Below are 21901 nucleotides of genomic sequence, written 5' to 3' on the forward strand. Positions count from 1 at the left end.
TACCAAAAGGAAAAGCCAAAAGTTTACCTGCCAGAAATGCAAGCTTGTATCTCTATTGGAGGAAAGGGTTCAAAGTCTTCAGGAGAGAATAGCTACATTGAAACTCATTAAGAAAGCTGAGGATTTCCTTAAATCTTCAGAATGCTGAAGGAAACTAAATTTTCCCTTTACCTTCAGAATCATAGGAATGGGACCATGCGACCGCAAGAAGCATGAGTCAGCAACCATACTGCTCAGCAACAGGTACCAGGCACTCGCGTACGAGAACAATTAACAGGTACATCAAGAAATTACTTTGCACAAAGAGTTGTGTAGTAAGCACTCAGGATCTCAAAAAGGAGAGTGCTGACTGTGGGGGAATGCCTCCTGAAAGGAACAAAGGCAGCTGTTTGAAGACCTGACATAACCTCACAAGAGCTGTGCTGTCTTCCAGACGCACAAATCAAAGGCCATCAAGACTCTTCAGCTCTACAGACTGCTACTCATTCCTATTAATATATGTAGGGATAAATGACACTGCAAAAACAACCTTGCAACTATATGCAAAGACTTTGAAGACCTTGGCAGGAAAATGAAGGAACTAGGAGCACAGGGATGGCCATGGATCCTCCCAGTGGATGGCCATGGAATTAAGGAGATGGAACAGGATTCTAGACATGAACAACTGACTACATCGATGATGCAGTCAACAAGGATTTGGATTTCTAGACCATCGAGTGAATTACCTATATGATGGACTGCTTGCTAGAGACTTGTTGCACCTTACAAAAACAGGTAAGCATATATTTGGTGGGCACCTTGCCTCACTCATTAGGGGAGCTTTAAACTAGAACAATTTGAGAAGGGAAGTGAAAGGCCGGGTAAAAATATACAGTTAATTAATACATTTCAGAACCTTGTTATTGGAAATGGAAAAAAAAAACAAAGTAAAAAAAATTCAGAAGGAAAGTAGAGGAGCATGAGACACCGATCACAAACTAAAATGTTTCTACACAAATGACCAGAGCATGGGAAACAAACAAGGAGAATTGGAGCTCCTAACACAGGAAGAGAAATATAATGTCATGGGTATCACGGAAACTTGGTGGAATGATACACATGATTGGAATACAAGGCTTAAAGGATACAACTTATTTATAAGAAACAGACCTAAAAAAGGGGAGGAGGTGTTGCGTTATATGTTAGGGCTCCTACACACTTCCGTTTTTCTTGCACTTCTTTTTTCACACAATATCACAGTGTGTTTTTTCACGTGATTGTAAATGGGACTTTCTAATGTTAAAAAACACGTTGTACAAAAATTGCAAAGCACAAAATTGCAACGCATTTTTAACATTAGAAAGTCCCACTGACAATTGTGTGAAAAAAACGCAGCAATATTGCGTGAAAAAAACGCGCAAGAAAAAAGCAAGTGTGCAGGAGCCCTTAGGAAAACATTCATCTTCACAGAGATTCAAGCTTCAGAGCATGGTAGTTCTGTAGAAACTGTTTGGGTAAGAATACAAGGGGAGAACAACAGAAAAGACACCATTGTAGGCATTTACTATAGGCCAACTGGACAAACAGAGGATATGGATGAACTTTTTCTACATCAGATAGCCAAGCTCTCAATAAAGCATGACATAGTGATCATGGAAGATTTTAACTATCAAGACAATTGTTGGGAATCTCTCTCAGGCTAAAGTAATGGATCCAACAAATTCTTATCCACTCTTGCTGACAACTTTATCTTCGAAAAGGTAGAAGAGAAAACAAGGGGATCTGCTACCTTGGACCAATTCTTACCAACATAGAGGGAATGGTTGAGGAAGTAAGGGTGGCTGGGACCTTAGGAGGCAGTGATCATTCTATCCTTGAATTTTGGATAACAAAGAGAGTAAGACTTGAGAAAACTCAGACCTCAAGGTTGGATTTCAGAAAGGCAGATTTTACTGAAAAGAGGGTAGAAAGGATCCAATGGCTGGATGTTCTTAAGGACAGAAATGTCCAAGAAGGTTGGGAAATATTGTGAAATGAGATTCTCAAAGCACACAATTATTTACATGATTATTGGTGCAATGTATGCCAGAATTCATGCACATTTAGATAAGATCTCCTCCAACGCTATAGGTGTCATATAGGGTCTATACAGAGACATATGGAGGCCCTGTAGCTTCATACTATGCAATGACATACACACAGGGGGCTGTCTAATTAAATTATCCAAACAACCAGCCCCCTATGAGTTTTTCACTGACAATAGGAAGACGGAATATGTCTTGTAACCACATGGCCCGATGTTTGGATTGAGCGAGAAATGGCAGTGGGTGATGGCACTGCTGGGTCATACCGGACTGTGTACATATTTTCACTGCCTGGATAACTTCTTTAATAAGATATCAGTTTTCATTTAACCCAACAATAGTCCAATAGTCCATATTACACAATCTGTTACAGTGTAGAATCTTAAAGTTTCAAATCATACATATATCAGTGATGGGTTGTTTAGGTTCTATGCAAATTTACTAATAAAATATGAGAGTAGTACATTTTATATTATAATCACACAATGAGTACATGGCACTCGAGTTCAGAGATCTATGATCCTGGCTGTGATCTCTGGTGGCTCGAAAACAATAGAATACTACAAGGAGCACTCATAAAACAATGGAGTATTGAAGAACAAGCTAATCGTTAAAGAATAATAAGTCAACATTTATTAATGAAATCTAACAGAAACTGAATGTGTTCTGCACAGCGGATAATTAATCGAAGTGCATGAGTTCTAACGACAATAATTCATATAACCAATTAAACCATTAACTCCATTAATGAGTCAGGAGTAAAGAACACATTGCTGAATTTGGCACTCAGGTACCTCATTATTTCATGAAAGGAACATTATGCTTATGTAAATCACAGCTACAACACAAAAATACACATACAACTTCTAAACAAAGAGGAGGCCGAAGCCATAACTCACTGTCAACACGAGAGAATGGTGGCTTTCCATATGAAATGACAGACGTTGTCATCTGAAATGAGCAGTTCTTCATAAAACACATAATAAAGATGTCAAAAAGAGAGTGTGGCTGTAGTTCCATTCTGTAGTTCTGTGCACCATACTTCCAATTTTGGCAAACTAGGGTTTTTGTGAAGCATATTCAACAGTAGTCGATGAGGAAAAAAAGTACGACGTGATATAAAGTAACATGAAAAACCTTGAGTGAAGGCTAAAACCACCACAATGCTTAGCCATTTATGCTTCAGACTACTCCTAAGAGGACGTTATGACAGTGGAGCTGCAGACCAGTCATGGCCACTGATTATCCAAGCCTCGTGGCTTGCTTTACACTTCCACCCTCTGACAAACTCATTGCAGAGACATGGCTTTTCTGAATGAGTGCTGATATTGCTATGAGCTTGCCATTCCATATCAAGCATTAAAGTCATTAAAGATACTCCTCTTTCTTGTATTAGTCTATCTAGCCAATGTTCTCTCTCAAAGGACTACAGTAGGGCTAGGTGCACACTAGCCGTCACCGAGTTGTACCCAAGAGTCCGTGCGCGGTCCAATATACACGGACGCAGCACATTCAGACTGATTTCTCTGCACTGTACTTCCAACTGTATAAAGGAGGCTCACTGAGGGTGCCACGAAACAAACAGGAATATGACACCCCATCTATGTGAATGGTCTCATAGGCTATAACAGGGCCGCGTGCTGTTCATGTAATTACAATGTTGACTTAGCCTAATTCAGTCTGCTTCTCCTCTGCCCTATATTGAACTGAATAGTGTGTGGAGTCCGTAAAAGTGAGTAAAGCTGTACAGAAAACTCATGTTTAATTCTAGATTAGTAATTGATTTTACACACTGCTTAAAGGTGGCAACAAAAAACAAAAAACTATTTCCAATAAATAAGCCTGAATCTCAGCATACCTACTGGGGCAACATAACTGCATTTTGATTTTTCAAGGCTATGTGTAAAGGTCTACTACCCATCGTGAGAAAAATAACACAAATTACTCAAGAAGCCAAGTGCTGCTCGATCGTCACAATTCCACTTATGTGTGACCATCAAGTCAATTTTTATTTTAAAAATAAGTTTCTAACTGAAAAAAGAAACGGTCCCCTTCTGCTTTCAGTATTCCCATTGTACAGGTGAGACTCAGGTAAAAGGAGGAGAGGACTGAGGGTAAGGTCCCAGGTCTTGTGCGGCCGCATCCAAGATAAGACCAAGAGCCCTGGGTCAGTGTGGCTGCAAAATTAATTATGTGGTAATTGACCTGATAATTAATGGTCACAGTGTTTGTCTAAAATCTTAATTCTATGCTAACCATGAATATTCTACCACCACATATTGTCTGTAGAATGCGGTACATCGCCGGGCCCTGCTGTCTGCCACAGGCCACTAGTCATCTTTATTTATCCCTTACAACTCAGCACATTCCTGTTTAATGAACCAGTAATGTCCCCTGTGTAACCAGCTCTATAATGAGCAGAGAGGCCGCCTGACAACTCTTCCACCCATCACTTCCTCGCTTTTTTTTCATAAGAGCAAAGAAAATAAAAAAACATGCATTTAAGACTTTAAGCTTGAACTTTCACATCATTTAAGGTTTTGCTTTAGGTGCAAACAAAAAAGAATAAAATGTGTCATAAATGTAATGACTCAAATGACTGCAGCACTTGTAATCCAAAAGGTAGTCTTACTATAGAGAGGCAGTAAATAAATCAACCAATTAGTAGCAGCATCATAGAATCATGGTTGTGAACTTGTATTTTTTCCCCATAGGAAACAATGGGCAATTCCCCGAATTGCCCCAAAATATAACATGCTGCGATTATTTTCAATCTCACTCTTGCTGCAAGAAAAAAAAAAATGCTCATGTAAATTAACCCCTTACAAATAATAGGTTACTTTCATGTGCAATTTCTGTGCATCTAGCAAGACACCAAGATCGCGTGTGACAAATCGTCTGTGTAAATAAGCCTGAAGAAGAGCTTGAAGTGCTAAATCATATGGTATATCCAAGCAGACTTCTAGCCATGTGTATATATAGGACAAAAATCAATAGAGAAGAGTGAAAGAGTAAGCAGGCTGTGTTCACATTGGTGAGTGTGATAATGATCATTGAAAAACTAACTGTTTTCTGGGCAATTTTAATGCATTTTCTAGGAATTTATGCATTCGTTTTTTCCTGTGGTCTCCATAGTATCATGTATAAAAAACAGAATGCACTCACATGTAATCCCATGGAATAGGAGTGTGATCAGTTTTTTGAAAGCTCACATAGAAAATAGGCAATTTCCGAACAAAAATAAATAAAATCAGACAAAAATACCAACTCAACTGGTCCAAATTAAAAATCGCATGTGTGAATGAATCCAATCAAACGAATGGGTTCTTTTTCTGTGCGAGTTCTGTCCATCTCAGACGGAAGTGGACTGAAGTACATTCAGCCTTTCAGATGTAAGTAATCAACACATTTTAGAACATTTAAAATTGTGATTTATTGAAGAAGTCTTCCTTGTACTGGACATTTCCAGAACCACAACAGGGTGCGTTCACACATCACCGATTTTCTGCAGATTTTGTTGTGCATCTGCAGCAGACGTCACCCCTTCAACTTAATTCAAATTGAAGGGGTTTATCTACTGCAGATCTGCACCAAAATCCGTAGCAAATGAGCGACGTGTGAACGCACCCATAAATGACATCTGCAGGCATCCACACGCCACTCACTGTAAACTGCCCATGTCACTGGAGTTTTGGCATCAGTCTTATCGAGGCCTCGACCACACAGCCCTGTGGTTATGGGAAAGGGTTCAGCCAAATGAAAACTACCAGCAGTCAGAAATCCATTTCAGATACCACAAATTGGACCAAAAGCACTGTCAGTAGCTGGAAAATCTCATTCGTACATATAGATACAAATAAATACACACACACACACACACACACACACACACACACACACACACACACTAAGTCTGCATACTAATGCATGGAATGAGTCCAGTCGCAGATTATCCTAACAAAATCTGAATGATGCCAATTAGCAATAATAGTAGTAAATAACTGATAGCAATGGCCAGCGATAAGAGATCCGAGAGCTGTGCATTTACAATATTTTTTTTAATTAAAATTTCAAAAAAATATTGCAATACATTCCTGCCAAACGTTTATGGTTTTACAAAATTGCATACCTGTAAATATTTGTCCCTTATGTTGTCTATATACTGTGGGATATTTGCATACGCACATTGCAGCCATTCTCTCACAGAGATTTACATCTACAGGTTGGAACAACAGATTGGATATTAAACAAATCAGATATTGCTCTATAAAGTACAGGCATTTAGTGGAGAAAGCTGAGCAATCAACAATTTAACATTAATAGAGTGCCATCTAGTGGAGAAAAACAAGTAATTCATCTGGTCAATTACAGAAACACAAAACCAGAATAAAAACAACAGAACTGAGCAGGTGAAAGGTGTAAAGTGACATCATAAAAACAACACTTTGATTGCATAAATTCACTGATCAGCACCATAAAAGAACGGACAAGCAAGTACATAAACAACACTGTGGGGTTGGTAAAAACATAAAATTTAGGCGGTAAAGTATGCCCACTATTTTCAGAATAAACACTAGCTCTGGCCTTTATATGACTTGTATCACACTTTTTTTCCCCAGCTTTCTTTTCTTTAGGCTTTATTCCCACGAGTGTCTATCAGCAGGTCGACATACGCCATCATCTGGGGCGTAGAAGCTCGTGAACGGGCGCACAAATCTAACGTTTATGTGCCTGTTCACACTGCATGGGCCCCGACGCATATGCACCGAGCTCACCACGCTGTCGCCCCTTTCTCCTACCTATCGCAGGCTCACCTCTGCTCCCCGCTCGTTCTGTGCAATGGGAGGTGGCAGGGGCGGAGCTAAGCTCTGGCCTGTCCCACCTCCTCCCATGGATGGCTATGGACAAGGGTCGGGGACAGGGCAGAAGCTTAGATCCGCCCACACCCCGACCTTTGTCCATAGCCAGCAATGGGAGGAGGTTAGACAGGCCGGCACTTCGCTCCACCCCCCCCCCCCCCCCATTGCACAGAACGAGAAGGGAGGAAACCACAGGGGAAGGAGAGCAGAGGGAGGCAGTTTAGCAGCCATGCTGCTAAACTCCTTCCCACCTCTGGCTGCTGCATGGGCTTAGGAGGAGCCCATGGAGCGACTGACGTATTCTGGTCCAAAAGATAGTTCCAAGACTATCTTTTGGGCCCAACGTAAAAACACCCGGCACTATATTGGGCTGGCGGGGCACTTTTACGTCTCAGGAATACGGCCATGTGATCTGATGCACTGGAATGCAATGCATCAGATGACAGCGTATATTGGCCGTACGTAAAAAGGTCTGTCCTATACACGCCTGTGGGAAAGAGCCCTTAGGCTGTATTTGCAATTAACAGTTCACTGAGCAGGTGAGTGGAGACTAGCTGCTATGTTGTCGCTCATACACTGCACACAGAGAAGAGATCCTGCTCACAAGGTTTTCTTAAGGCCTCCTTCACACGGGCGACACCGCATTGCTGCGAGAAAGTCGCAGCTATATCGCATCACTGCACCGTACGATATCGCTGCGATTTTCTCGCAGCAATACCGCGATTTTGTAGTGCTACAAAGTCGCATGTGACGCTACAAAAATCACGCGACCTTGTAGCATCTGCTATTGTCAAAGTTGCATCGCATCGCATGCACACCGCGTTTTTGTGCGATGCAACAGTGAGGAAGGCTCCATAGAGAAACATGGGCTACAAAACCTCGCGTGTCGCGGGCATATCGCTGGACCTGCGAGGTTTGTGTGTCGTTTTGTGGCATGCTACAAAACATCTCATGTGTGAAGGAACTCATAGGAAAGCATGGGCTTCTCATACATGCAATTTGTAGCATCGTAGCAATGCTACAAAATCGCGCGACTTTGTCGCCCGTGTGAAGGAGGCCTAATAATGATAAATGATGTCCAGTAGGTCTGCTGTAAGAATCTGTGCAGTAGTTTGGTAGAAACTTACATATGATTATTAGCACTAGTCTTCAATATTCATGAGCTGCAGCTAGCCTCTCCTACATGTCTCTCATTTAAGCTACCTATCAACTTAAAAAAAAGGTACGTAACATGTAGTGCAATTGTTGTGGAGCTTCCCAAGTGCAAAATCTGCAGCAAATTGCACACCATAACATTCTAAGTGTATATTTACACGGGACGGAAATGTTACAGAATGTCCGCAGCAGAAATTCCACAGCATTTTAACTTTGAAAATACAGATAAAAGTCAGCTGATTTCTGAAGATAAGGCGCTCACCTCCAAAGTCTTCGGGTGTCAGCGCCTCCTTCACCTCATATCTGGTGGCCCGTACTGAGCACTGCTGCCTAATAAAATGCAACTTTCTCCCAAACTACTGCATGCAGAGATAAAAGCACATCTAGTATCACAATCAGTCTGTCATTATGCCTATCACTTTATTATCATACCATCAGAAAGGGCACAAAAAGATGAGAAAGATTCCCTTTAACCCCTTAAGGATGTGGCCTTTTTTTGTTTTGTTTTTCCTCCCCACTTTCATAAATCATGACTCTTATTTAGCCATAGACATAGCAGTCTGAGAGCGTGTTTTTGTAGGACGAGTTTTATTTGTCAATGGTACTACGAAATGTATTTAAATTTATTTCTACATTTTTTTAGTCCTCATAGGGGACTTACACTTGCAATCATTTGATCGGTCCTGCAATATGAGATAATACTATAGTATTACATTATACCGTGATCTGACAGGCAGTCTATCAAGCCATTCCACAAGCACGGTTTCAAAGGCAATCTGCAATGGCAGCCCTGAGGGCCTTCAGAAGGCCCTGGGCTGCCATGCAACTTAATGTCAGCCCGCAATCTCATTGCCGGTGGGCCGCTCGAGACCCCTGAACTCCTATCAGGGCATCTAACGGGTTTCAGTTAAAGGATTAATAGCAGCAGTCAGCTGAGCACTGATCAATGCTCTTGCAGGCGGGTGTCAGTTAGCATCTGCATTGTATGGAGCAGTCCCGCTCACGATCCCCAGCATACAAATCCTGAACCGCTATGACGTAACAACATATACATCCCCCTCCATACAATCTTGTGTTTAATGTATGCTTTAAAAAAAATAAATAAATAAATAAATAAACAACGTGCTATTTCTTGAGTCTATGGTGACAGATAGCCTCAGTTGGTGGCATGTGTCAAGCCATCCAGGAAAAAAAAAAAATACACATGATGGGCATATTTACTATTATTTAATACCGTGTTTCCCCGATAGTAAGACCTATCCCGATTTTCGGGGGAGGATTTAAATAGAAGTTCCCCCCCAAAATAAGACCTAGCTAGGCTACATGTAAAAAATAATACAATAATGACCTACCGCCGGCGTTTCGGTCCTCGCGCTGGTCTCAGTTGCTGCTGCAGGCTGCCACGTCCTCCTTCAAGCTGACAAAGCACTGAATGGCTGTGATGGTTAATCGAGCGCCGGCTCTCATTTGCTGACGCGGAGCTCGATCAACCAATCAGAGCATTAGCTTGCTGGAGGTAGGTATTCAAGCCCCACTTCCAGGAAGAACAGCTCTGTTGGCTTGAAGGAGGATGTGGCAGCCTGCAGCAGTGACAGAGACCAGTGCGAGAACCGGAATGCCGGCGGTAAGATAAGACTGTGCCTCTTTTGAGGCAAAAAATTAATATGACAGGGTTTGATTTTCGGGGAAACACAGTAGTTAGATGGTGCAAATTAAGATTAGACCGCCTTAAACTATGCCAGATTTATCACAGCAGATCTGCTGAATCATGAATTTGTTGAGTCTTTAGACTGTCCGGTCTAACTTTATACCACCTGTTAGCTGGCTTAGCTTATGCCGAAAACTGCACAAAAATTTAGCACAAAATTTGGTGTGCAAAGTCCCATTTAAGCCACACACCCTTTTCCAGAAAAGCAGACCCCTTTGTCAGACAAATCATAAAAAAAGAAGAAAAAAAAAAGAAAAAAAAAAAAAGGGTCCTAAAGTAGCAATTGCAGAGCAAAGAATGCAACAGGTTTAGAGCGCAATTTGCTCCACAAAACTGTCGCATTTTCTACAGTAAATCTGCCCTTATATGTAGACTTAAAAATAATAATACTACTAATGGAGCCTTTATGGTGACGGACACCATCAGTCAGTTGCATTTGTCATGTGCATACTTTATTTTTTTTACTTAGCCAATAATGGCATTTTTCTGACAGAAAGAAACAAACATTGACACATTTGTTGAAAAAAATTTTTTTTTATAGAGAATTATATAAAATTAGCTTTCACTTTTTTTTTTGCACCCCCTTAGTAAATTTAGAACACTTCACTTCAGAACACTTTAAACTTACATTAGCATATAAAGCATCAATCTACCGTAAGTTAATTTTCCCCTGAGGCTTTGCTCATGTGTGCTATGAAGTCACTCTGTTCCACCATGTTCTGAATGTGCATTATAATTCTGTTTTTCTATACTCCTATGGAAAAATGCCAGAATTCACAGGTATAAGTGATCCATCACATGAGGGACCCAATGACACCAGACAGACCTCATGTAACGGGTCCATCGGGATTCTGTCAGCACGTCCGACAAAGCACTTAAAATGGTATGATTTAGGTTGCAGAAAGTGATCAGCATCCGATTGGTCCGCCGCCCAGGACCTTCACCAATCAGCTCACTCGCCCGAGCGTAGCAGCCCGATCAGATATTGGTGTCTTTTCCTGAGGATAGGTCATTAAGTTCTACAATCCAAATATTCCTTTCAATGATTGTTACTCATCCATTATGCAGTATAGACTGTGCCGGATTCTAAAGCGTAACATGTTACACTGATGCCCCTCTACAGCCGTTACTGTGACTCATTAGATCTGTTGGCCTGTACAGTGTTTAAAGGTAGCGGTACTCCAACCTAGAACACTACGATTGTAATTGCTATAACAAGACCCTGGTGCAGCCAGTTTGAGCAGTGACATCCCTCTTTTCATCTCCACCTTCCAAAAGTCATAACTTTTTATTTTTCAGTTGACATAATTACATGGAGGATTCTTTTTTTTACGAAGGAAGAGTTTACCATACATGTCTATGGGAGAGCGTACGCATGGGACGTGCTGCTCTCCGCCTTCCAAGGGGGACAGTGCTGGATTACGGGAGCAGGCGAGTATTAAAAAAAAACAAAAAAAAAAAAAAAGAAAAAAAAAAAACACGTCACCCAGTTCCCTGTCATGTCCCCCATAACAGCACCATAACATAGCTTATAGTGCTGTTGGACGTCACAGGTGCCCCTTTATAAGGAATATAAAATTACATTCTCAACCCCATACTTATGCAACAAGTGTCCAGGAATCAGGGTTTCTACCACTGTCCCATAATGCATCTGTCCTGATAGCGGCAATCAGAGAAATGGTAGACATTTGAGTAGCTTCAGAGCATTAGTGCCTGGACGTGAGTGTTTTGTCATATAGGCGTCTACTAAGGTGACTACCAAGTATCTCACAGATGCTACCATGTGGACAGACTATGTGAACGGTGTCACAATACAGACAAATACATGGTGGATAATATACTGGCATTACTTCGCCTAAACTACTGATTGGACATTGAAATCTGGAGTGTCTTTAGGCTACAGGGTCATTTGTCAAAAACAACTGCAGCCAGAATTTATGATGAAATCTAGATGAAATCAGCGATAGGTCTACATGCACAGCATTTCTGTTTGTGGCTTATTTATGGGGCTTTATTTTCTAAAAAATAGTAGGTTCTGAATGTGCATTTGACTTCTGGCATTTTTCCCCATATGCTTCTTTAGAGGACTTGAAAAATACTTGACATGAATAATATTAAAAAAAGAACATAAAAGAAAAAAAAATAGTATAAAAAAAAAACAAAAAAAACCCCACTTATCCAAAAGGATAGGTGATAAATGAGTGATCTCTGGAGGGTCCTAAAGCTGAGCCCCTCAGAGATCAAGAGAAAGCACACCCCATATCCACTGCATGAATGGAGCAGTGGTGTGCATGTATGACTGCGGCTCCATTCACCATCTCTGTTTGTCCCATAGAAATGCATGTAGCGATGATCACCGAAGCAGACTAGGGCTGTACCGTTATGGTGATCCTTGAGGTTCCCAGCAGTTGGACACTCAAGAGATGGATGATTTATCACCTATTATCTGAATAGCTGATATATTATTTTGGTAGGATAACCAATTTGAAAAAGTTAGGTCATGACCAAAAAAAAAAAAACTCCAACTGCTGGTCCTGTTGTAAAATAGAGTATACTCACCTGTCTTCAGCCTCCCATGACACAGCTGAGTAGCTCCTGTGGCCCCAGCTACCAGTGTGTACATCCATCATAAGTCAGGTGACCACAGTGGCCAATCAGAGGCTGCAGCATCACTGTCTGGAACTCCTTGCATCATTGAACCCAGGATGTGAGCGCTGATGCCAGGAGTTCGGACAGTGACTCTATGGTCTCTAATGGACCACAGCAGTCAACTAACTGCCATTGGGAGCCGGAGCCACTTGGCTGTGTCCAGCGGGAGTCAAGACAGGGGAGTATACTTTTTTTGTTTTACAACAAGCTAAGCTTTAATTAAAAAAACAAAAGTTAGTTTAGTGACACAAACTGCTTATAAGCGCTAACAATATAGTGGGGATATTGCCACCACTAAAACAGGGCACTCGGTGAACACGATCTTAGGGTATGTTCACATGAAACCCTGCAGCAGAAAATTCCTCAGAAAAATCCACAGCATTTCTGTGAATTTTGATTTGAAATGAACTACAAATCCGTCCCCTCGCATCTCCTAATACTGCTCTGCTGCGCCCAGAATACAGCGCACCCCAGGAACTACTGCTAAGCCCTGCAGTTGTAGGTCATGTGATGCGGAACTGGTGCATGACATCAACACCGGCAGCGGTGCTCAGTAGCAGCTGCCAGTGTGCACTGCGCTCTGAGTGCAGCAGCGTACTTGGGGGTGAGAGGGATGCAATGCATGCTGAAATGAGCTGCAGATCTGCAACTGATTTTGAGTCAAAATCTGCACCAATAGTGAAGATTTCGACAGGGTTCTTGATGCGGAAATGCTGAGAATTTCACTGTGGAATTTTCCCATGCGGAAATTTCGCAGTATTTCCGCTATGTGTGAAAATACCTTAAAAGGTTAAAGACAAACCACGCTAGTAGTATTTCTTAACCTTATTTCCTTAACCTGGTCAGGCAACGAAAATCTTCATTGACATTTAGAAAAAATAAAAATCTCAGAACGTTATTAATACACTTGAAGTAGCATTGGCTAAATGTAATGCGAATTATAGCCTTCACGTCCCATTTACACGGAACGACAGTCGTCTAAACAACTGCACGAGCGCTGATGACACCGCTAAGGAAGTTAGCGCTAGGGCAGACCATTTAGAGAGACAGAGTTCGCCGCTAGATCGAGGGCTTATCGCTCAGCGCTTCACCTCCTACATGAAGTGCCGAGTATTTACACATAACGAGAAGCCAGCAATGTTGTTTATGCTGACTCAATCAGCGATAACGATAACGAGAAGTGAATGAATAGTAAACTATTGTTGTGCATTTACAGGCGATGATTATGGCTCAATTTCATTCTTTTGAACATATTTTGAGTGATGATCGTCCAGTGTAAATGGCCCTTCAGCTTTCCAGGATGTGCCCTGTCATAGAACCCACTGTATAGTCAGAAAAGGCATCTTTATTAGAGTTTCCAACTGAAAAACCTAAACTTTGGGTCAGTCCACACAAACCGCGCATCTACAGGTCCAGTAATAACGAAGCAGAAATCGGCAGATAATACACTATATCATACAGTTTAACTGTTCCTTTATCATGGACATAAAGGAAAATGCATATGTGAATCTAGATAAAGAAATACAACATTACATTTAAATTTGTGAAATCTGAACAAAATCCAGCCAAAAAATGTGTTAGAGCGGCATTCATAGGTTTGGGATGTACTCACTAATTTGTTTTCCTGCATGTAAATTTTCTTAAGCTTGGGACAACCTTTGGCTATAACGATCATTCCTTCATCAGAGATCTTGTAGCACTGGCCAAAATGGATATCTTTCAAATCCTTGCATCTGGAACCCAACTGTGAAGAAATGTTAGACATGAGAATACAGTATTCTACAGTACACAATAATATATAGTTGGAGCAATCCACTATGCAGAAGAATTCATACTGGGCTCAGAAAAAGAAAATACTCTGCCCCAGAACCAGAAGAATGGGGTACATTGTCTGCAGCAGCAGCAATGCAAAATAAGACATCAGGCAGGCTAAAAGGGTTATTGGACTAAAAAATAAAAAAAATAAAAAAAAAAAAATTTCTGCAAACGTGTTCAAACAAAAATACTACTCACTTGTTCTCTGCCGCAGCAATCCAGCATGTAAAGAGCTACTCCAGTGATTTTTTTTTTGTCCCCATCCAATGAGTAACTAGTTCCCATATTTTATTATATATATATATATATATATATATATATATATATATATATATATATATATATATATACACACACCGTATATACCGGCGTATAAGGCGACGGGGCGTATAAGACGACCCCCCAACTGTCACCTTATACGCCGGTATACAGTGGAGAAAAAAAAAAATTCATTACTCACCTCCCCCGGCGTTCTGTCGCGCTCCGGCAGGATGTCGCTCGCTTCTCGTCCCCGGCGCAGCATTGCTTTCTGAATGCGGGGCTTGAAATCCCCGCTTCCAGAAAGCTAATACACACGCCGGCAGCCATGACATCATTGAATGGCTGTGATTGGCTAAACCACACGTGGCTTCAGCCAATCACACTATTCAATGACATCATTGAATGGCTGTGATTGGCTAAAACACACGTGGCTTCAGCCAATCACACTATTCAATGACATCATTGAATGGCTGTGATTGGCTAAAACACACGTGGCTTCAGCCAATCACACTACTCAATGACATCATTGAATGGGTGTGATTGCTAACACGTGCGCCTTCAGCCAATCACAGCCATTCAATGCTGTCATGGCTGCCGGCGTGTGTACTAGCTTTCTGGAAGCGGGGATTTCAAGCCCCGCATTCAGAAAGCAATGCTGCACCGGGGACGAGGAGCGAGCGACATCCTGCCGGAGTGCGACAGAACGCCGGGGGAGGTGAGTAATGAATTTTTTTTTTTTTTTTACACTTTTTTTTTTTTGTATTACCGGCGCATAAGACGACCCCCGACTTCAGACCCGATTTTTCGGTGTTCAAAAGTCGTCTTATACGCCGGTATATACGGTATATTATATATATATATATATACATACACACATATACACACACACACACACACACTATATTATTATATATAATAATATATATATATAATACTATATATATAGTATTAACTTGGTTAATTATTCTGGCTTTACGTTTCTCTCAGCATACTTCCTGTGTGATGAAGCCCACCGCACAATCTCTTTAGAAGGGGGGACATAGACACTCCTCTAACAGTTACTGATGATGATTAGAGGCTCTTGTAACACAGTTATAATGAAGGAGATGATAGTTCAATCTCCTAATTGTATACTTATGGTCTGTAGCTTATTTGGAAATACATAGAAGCTACTTCCTCCCAACTGGAAGATGGTACAGGCTCTAGCTGCTCACGAGATGCTGCGCTGCTGTATAATGGGATTTATAGCACAGAACAGTGAAAAGAAAGTATGGAGAAATCTCTGCATCCAGATAGTGCCTGATAAGCATCAAACAAGAGGCTGCACTGCACTGAAAAGAGACTGCACTATACATAGGAAACATCCATAGTATGACAGGCAATTAGATGAGGGGTACAGGGATGGAGAAAAAGTTTTCAGAGAGGTTTCATACTGCTCATGACCACAGCAGTCACGTACCTTACTCCACACATCAAAGCTCCCATTACTGAGTAACTATATTAATAGTTTGGCAAGTGACCACTGTAGCCACTGATTGTTTAAAAGCCAATATGGGAGTAGTGTTTTTGTTCTAAGTTTTATCACATTTGCAGGGGTTTTTAATTTTTTCTATAACCAAATAACCCCTTTAACGATAAAATGATTGTATATGCGGAATGTTTTATTTCTTACTGTAAGCTGGTGGGTTATTTACGGGGTTGTCTGGTTACTGAACAACATCCCCTCAATAGGGCTGACTGTAGTAAAACCACAAATTGAGACATACTTACCACTTTTCCAGGATCCAGTGCTGCAGTCCTGCGGTGGTCCTGGCATTTGTTAGGACAGCTTATGTCACTGAAAGCTGGGTGACGGCTGCAGCGTCACGTTCCTGCATTGCAAGCATCATGGCACTCAGGATGTAAGCACTGATGTCAGAACGAGCGGTGACACTGCAGTCTCTGATTGGTTGCAGTGGTCACCTGACTTCCAGTGACAAAAGCTGTCACCATAAATGCTGGGACCACAGCAGGGATACAACGCTGAATCCCACAGCGAAGGGGTAAGTACTGTTCAGATTGTTTTTAACTAAAGTCAGCTCTGCTGAAGAAATGTTGTCCTGTAACCGGACAACTTCTTTAAAAGGATAAACAGTAGATTAGGGGTGCGCCTGGTGTATTTAAATAGAGATACCGATGGGTAAATAAATGAGTAATAACTTACCTGGTGTCAGACGGGGCATACCTTAAACGAGGCCCCCCGCTGACACCTGTAGTCCAGGTAGATATATAGGTGGTCTTTTATCCTTAATCCGTCCAGCAACGGAGAGTCGCAGGAAAACACAAGCAAACCAGATTGGAAGCTTGATGAATATAGCCAAATAGGTACAAAAAATTTTTTAAAAAAAGGGTTTTCCGCACTCATCAGGACAAAGATTTAATATGGAATCGGATCGAGCTTACTTGTTAAGAAATTATTTTTATTGCATAAAGAGAGCAACGTGTTTCAGCTGCGGCAGCAGCCTTTCTCAAGCTCCTTTAAAAGGATGCGCTCACACTGGCGTGGAAAATCTGCACTGATGGTCTGGATTTTGAAACTGATCCGAAGCAGACGTCGCCCCTTCAATTGAAAGGGTGAACTCTGCTTCAGATCTGTGCGGATAAATACAAAAAATTGCAGCGAAAAACAATTTCTGCGCTGATCTGTACCAAAATTGTCTGCGTATGAATGCACCCTAATAACAGTTTATACTACAGATCATTGTAGGTCTTTAGAAGAGGTTTCTACCTTTCGGTAATTAATGTAGACTACAGGTTCTATGTCATAGACACATTTATAGTACCTGCTTGATTGCTTCGTCAGTGAGTCGGTCCTGGTTCCCAACATGAACTTTTTGTAGAGATGTACAATGCGTCACCAGAGAGATGAGCGAGGAGTCAGACAGCTGCTTACACCGGTAGGCAGTGTATTTCACCAGGCCCGAACATTTGGCTGCCACCATCCCAACCCCGGCATCCGTCACATTTAGGCAGTCAGAAATGTTGAGTTCTGTGATGTTCCAAAACCTGGAAGTTATGCTTTCTAATATGTGATCTTTCACCTGCAAAGACAGTTGAGAATTACACATCTAATATTATTTCACCAAACACAAGAGTATAAAAATAAATAAATAAAAATGTTCTTCAAAGTTAAAGGGGTTGTCCCGTGAAAGCAAGTGGGTCTATACACTTCTGTATGGCCATATTAATGCACTTTGTAATGTACATTGTGCATTAATTATGAGCCATACAGAAGTTATTCACTTACCTGTTCCGTTGCTAGCGTCCTCGTCTCCATGGTGCCGTCTAATTTTCAGCGTCTAATCGCCCGATTAGACGTGCTTGCGCAGTCCGGTCTTCTTTTTTTCTGAATGGGGCCGCTCGTGCCGGAGAGCGGCTCCTCGTAGCTCCGCCCCGTCACGTGCCGATTCCAGCCAATCAGGAGGCTGGAATCGGCAATGGACCGCACAGAAGACCTGCAGTCCACCGAGGGTGAAGATCCCGGCGGCCATCTTCACCAGGTAAGTAAGAAGTCACCGGAGCGCGGGGATTCAGGTAAGCACTATCCGGTTTTCTTTTTTAACCCCTGCATCGGGTTTGTCTCGCGCCGAACGGGGGGGGCTATTGAAAAAAATAAAAACCCGTTTCGGCGCGGGACAACCCCTTTAAAAAGGGCTTTTCCAGTTGTAAACTATTGCTGGCCTAGCCTTGGTATAGGCCGACCAACTGCGACTCAGCATGGGCATACAGCCCCGGACCACACCCATCAGTTTTTTTGTTGGCCCAGAATGGCTTTACACTGAGCCGATTTCTGCAGGAAGCACACAGCTCCGTTCCCACTGCAGTGTCCAGACGTGGTATTACAGGCAAAATTCCTATATTCCTATTTCAATGGGCACTTTGTCTGTAATACCGAGTGTGGCCACTCCTGTAGGAATGGAGCTGTGTGCTTCCTGCGGAAATCAGCTTAGTGCATAATCATACTGGCCTATCAAACAGCTGATCAGAGGGTATCCTGTATGGCAGATCCACCCCGATTTACTGATGATGGCATATTCTGCAGATAGTCCTTGAATATTTTACAACCTGACAACCATTTAAGCTTTATTCATGTCACGTTACAGCTTTCTGTCAGACATACGACTGGCGTATTCTGCTGACAAACGGCTCAGAAATATGCCACTGCAGAGCGACACAGGAGTGCTGCACTCCCACGGGTTTATGTTAACGGTGCACCTCAAGTCAGTGAATGGAGCAGTGGAGTGCACAGGTGAATTCATTCATTGTCTATGAGCGCATCTCCATCAGGCCCAAAGAAGTGAATTCCAAGGGGGCTCTGGGTGCACAGTTCTCATGATCCCAGGGGTGGAATAGCCCCTTTATACAGTTTTAGCAGTTGGAAAGAAAAAGGTTTGCTTGTATAAACAGCTTATAAGTGGTAATTAACTGCATCAACAAAGCCGGCAATTACTCAGAACTCCACGCATCTGAAATGAGAGATCCCAGCTGCTAAAACTACAATGTATTACCTCGCATGTAATCTACATCCCAGGACAATCTGTCCTTGCTGCCTTTTAAAGTTGGCATCAAAAATAAATTCTTAACCCTCGTGTGGTACCAGTTTGCAAGTGCCGGACTGCAATGAACAAGGCGGGGGCCAAATAGACCCCATGGTACCACACGAGGGTTATCCTATTTAAAAAAATAAATAAATACAAATTGGACAAATTTATCAAAATTGTCTAAAAGAAAAGTTGCCTGTGGTCCATAGCAACAAATTACAGGACAGCTTTCGTTTTATCACAACAGTTAAATAAAATTAAATCTATGCTCTAAATGGTTGCCAACAGGTGACAGAGACAGCATAGTATGCAGAGTTCAGCTACGCCTGAGAACCATGGACACGAGGCGCATACACCTGTCTGAATGGACCCCTGGGGTGGATGCAGAGATGTGGCAGACAGTCCTGCCTGCAGGTCAGTGTGACTTGCTAATGTTTTGAAGGGAACGTGCCATCAGTTTTTCTGTCGTTAATCCATCTATACTATTAAAACAATGTTGCACTTTTCAAGTTACTTTCTTAGACATCCTAGGCGAAGCATACCTATACAAAGAACGTTTTTATGTTTCCCACGTTACATGTAAATTACCAGAGAGCAGCCGGTGGGCTGGCCGGACCATCTTGGCTAATCTGAATGTGTTCCCCCATTACTGCAGTGATGTCCTCCACATCACCATTGTAGTGATAGGACTCTAGAGATCTGGGACCAGCGTATACACAGTACCATCTACTCCTGTCCCGGGCAAATTCATCAGACCGTACTGCGCATGGGCCGGGCCGTGGAGCGCACACAAGAGTTTCACCAGTGCGACGGTGGTATGGAAGACATCTGCAAGTCCCTGCAGCAGAGAGGGGTAGTGTTTTCAAAGATACACAGGCTAGCAAAGATGGTCCGGACCACCAAAAGGACGGCTCTCTGGTAATTTGCATTTCAGGATAAAACATACATGAGGTAAGGAGTATACGGGTCCGGGGTTCATGCTGCCAGTGAACAGAATCCCTAGAAGTGTTCACAGGATAATGGCAGCACGGTTTGCCTAAAAATAAGAACAAGAAAAGAGGAGTACCTGGCAACGACTGCTGATGTCCAGCTGCTTCCAGAACTGAAAGTCTAAGCAGAGGTCCCGCCAATATTTACAGACTAGAGATACACAAAGGCAACGCTCATTCAGCGATAGGTGAGAGAAAATCTGTAAGAAAACGCAGAATATTAGAGACTCCCTGTGTAATTCGTTTCTGGTATACTTCGCTCTATTATACAGATCATTGCATTTTTAACGCTATACGCGAGGTCTTTGTACTGGACAGAAATCCAACTAATCAGTGCAAAACTACGAAGACACCACAAAAATATATTCTGTGCAAAGGGAAAGTTACAAGAAAACTCGAAAGAACGTTTCACAGTTAATATTTGCATTGAGTAAGGCTGCTTTCAGCTCCATGAAGACGACGTATAGTTTGTTCCATAAAAATAATCAGAGTCCATCAGACTAAAGCAGGGAAGACGTTCTAGAGCTAAACTTTCAAGTTTACCATTCGTGGCACAGAGATGGAGTCCCTTTGCAGCCATCAAGACGTGGCCTAACTGTATAGATACATTCTGTTACTTGGTACTTGCTATAATGAAGTGTAAATGCTGCTGATAACTGTACTTTACTATGGGGTCTACCTGACCTCCGCAGATTTAGGACTCACGGAACCCCGCTCCATTAGCCAAAGTAGAGATGTGATAAAGGCCATTTCACATGCAACAATTAGCATTGAAAAAAAAAACAAAAAAACATTTAAATGGGTGAAAATGAAGTATAATCGTTCAGTATAAACAAAGCCAACGATCCAACAATAAATGATAAGCAAAACAAATTATGATTCATATTACGCAAACATGAACAGCATCGTTGGCTCCTTCACTTATCGTTCAGTTTAAATACCGGGTCATTCAGTCAGTCGTTCTCATTTACTGGTAGAGTAATTGTAGACGATTCATCTGCCTGTATAAACATGCTGCACAAGTTCAAACAATAAATCGCTATGTGTAAAAGCGCGTTATGGAAGGGCACCTCCTGCCCTTGCATTCCTCTCCCTGTAGGATATGGACAGCATGTACTAATAACTTTCCAGTGCAGTGGCCATTGCAGAGGCCTGATCAGAGGGGACGGCTCCAGAGATATCAGTTGTTGGCTTTAATTGACAAACCAACGCCATTAATCCCTTGGAACCAGAGACAGTTTAGACAACAACTTTTTCCGATTTTCTACACAACCGTATCCGAGTCTGCTTTTTGTGGGACGAGTTGTATTGTTTTTAGTGACGTCATTTAATATACCATATAATGTATGGACAAGCGGGGGGGGGGGGGGGGGGGGGTACAAATTGCGAAGAACACAGCAATGTCACAATTATTTAGGATTTTTCAGGGGTTTCATTTTTACTATGTGGTAAACATGACATGTTACTTTTAGTCTGTTGATCAGTACAATTATGGGAACAGCAAATGTATTTACTTACTCATCCTAGGAAAAAAATATCACATAAAACATTAGATTTTGTCTCACCAAATTCGGACAGACAGAATTTTTGGTTTTCTGTCGATGGAACTGGGTGAGGACTTGTTTTTCAATAGTCAAGCTATTGTTTTTATTGGCACCATTTTGGGGTACATGCAACTTTTTGACCAATTTTTATTCCAATTTGAATTTTAAGGATGTGACAATATTAATTAGGTGTATTATTACTATTATTATTTAGATTAATATTTTTTTTGTTTCTCTTAATATTTAAAAAAATTTATGAAACTTTTTTTTTTCCAATA

General features: G+C 41.7%; 1 protein-coding gene across 1 annotated transcript in view; it reads right to left on the reverse strand.

The window, feature by feature from the left end:
• FBXL17 (F-box and leucine rich repeat protein 17) overlaps positions 1-21901 on the reverse strand; it is a 623040-nt gene that overhangs the window by 593742 nt on the left and 7397 nt on the right. The window contains exons 2-4 of the mRNA XM_066603043.1: positions 20157-20279; positions 17333-17590; positions 14047-14178 (exon numbers count right to left, since the gene is read on the reverse strand). Of these exons, the coding sequence (XP_066459140.1) occupies positions 14047-14178; positions 17333-17590; positions 20157-20279 (513 nt within the window). The remainder of the gene's footprint in view (positions 1-14046; positions 14179-17332; positions 17591-20156; positions 20280-21901) is intronic.

The sequence above is a fragment of the Eleutherodactylus coqui genome, chromosome 5, assembly GCF_035609145.1.
Source record: "Eleutherodactylus coqui strain aEleCoq1 chromosome 5, aEleCoq1.hap1, whole genome shotgun sequence".
Classification (NCBI taxonomy): Eukaryota; Metazoa; Chordata; class Amphibia; order Anura; family Eleutherodactylidae; genus Eleutherodactylus; species Eleutherodactylus coqui.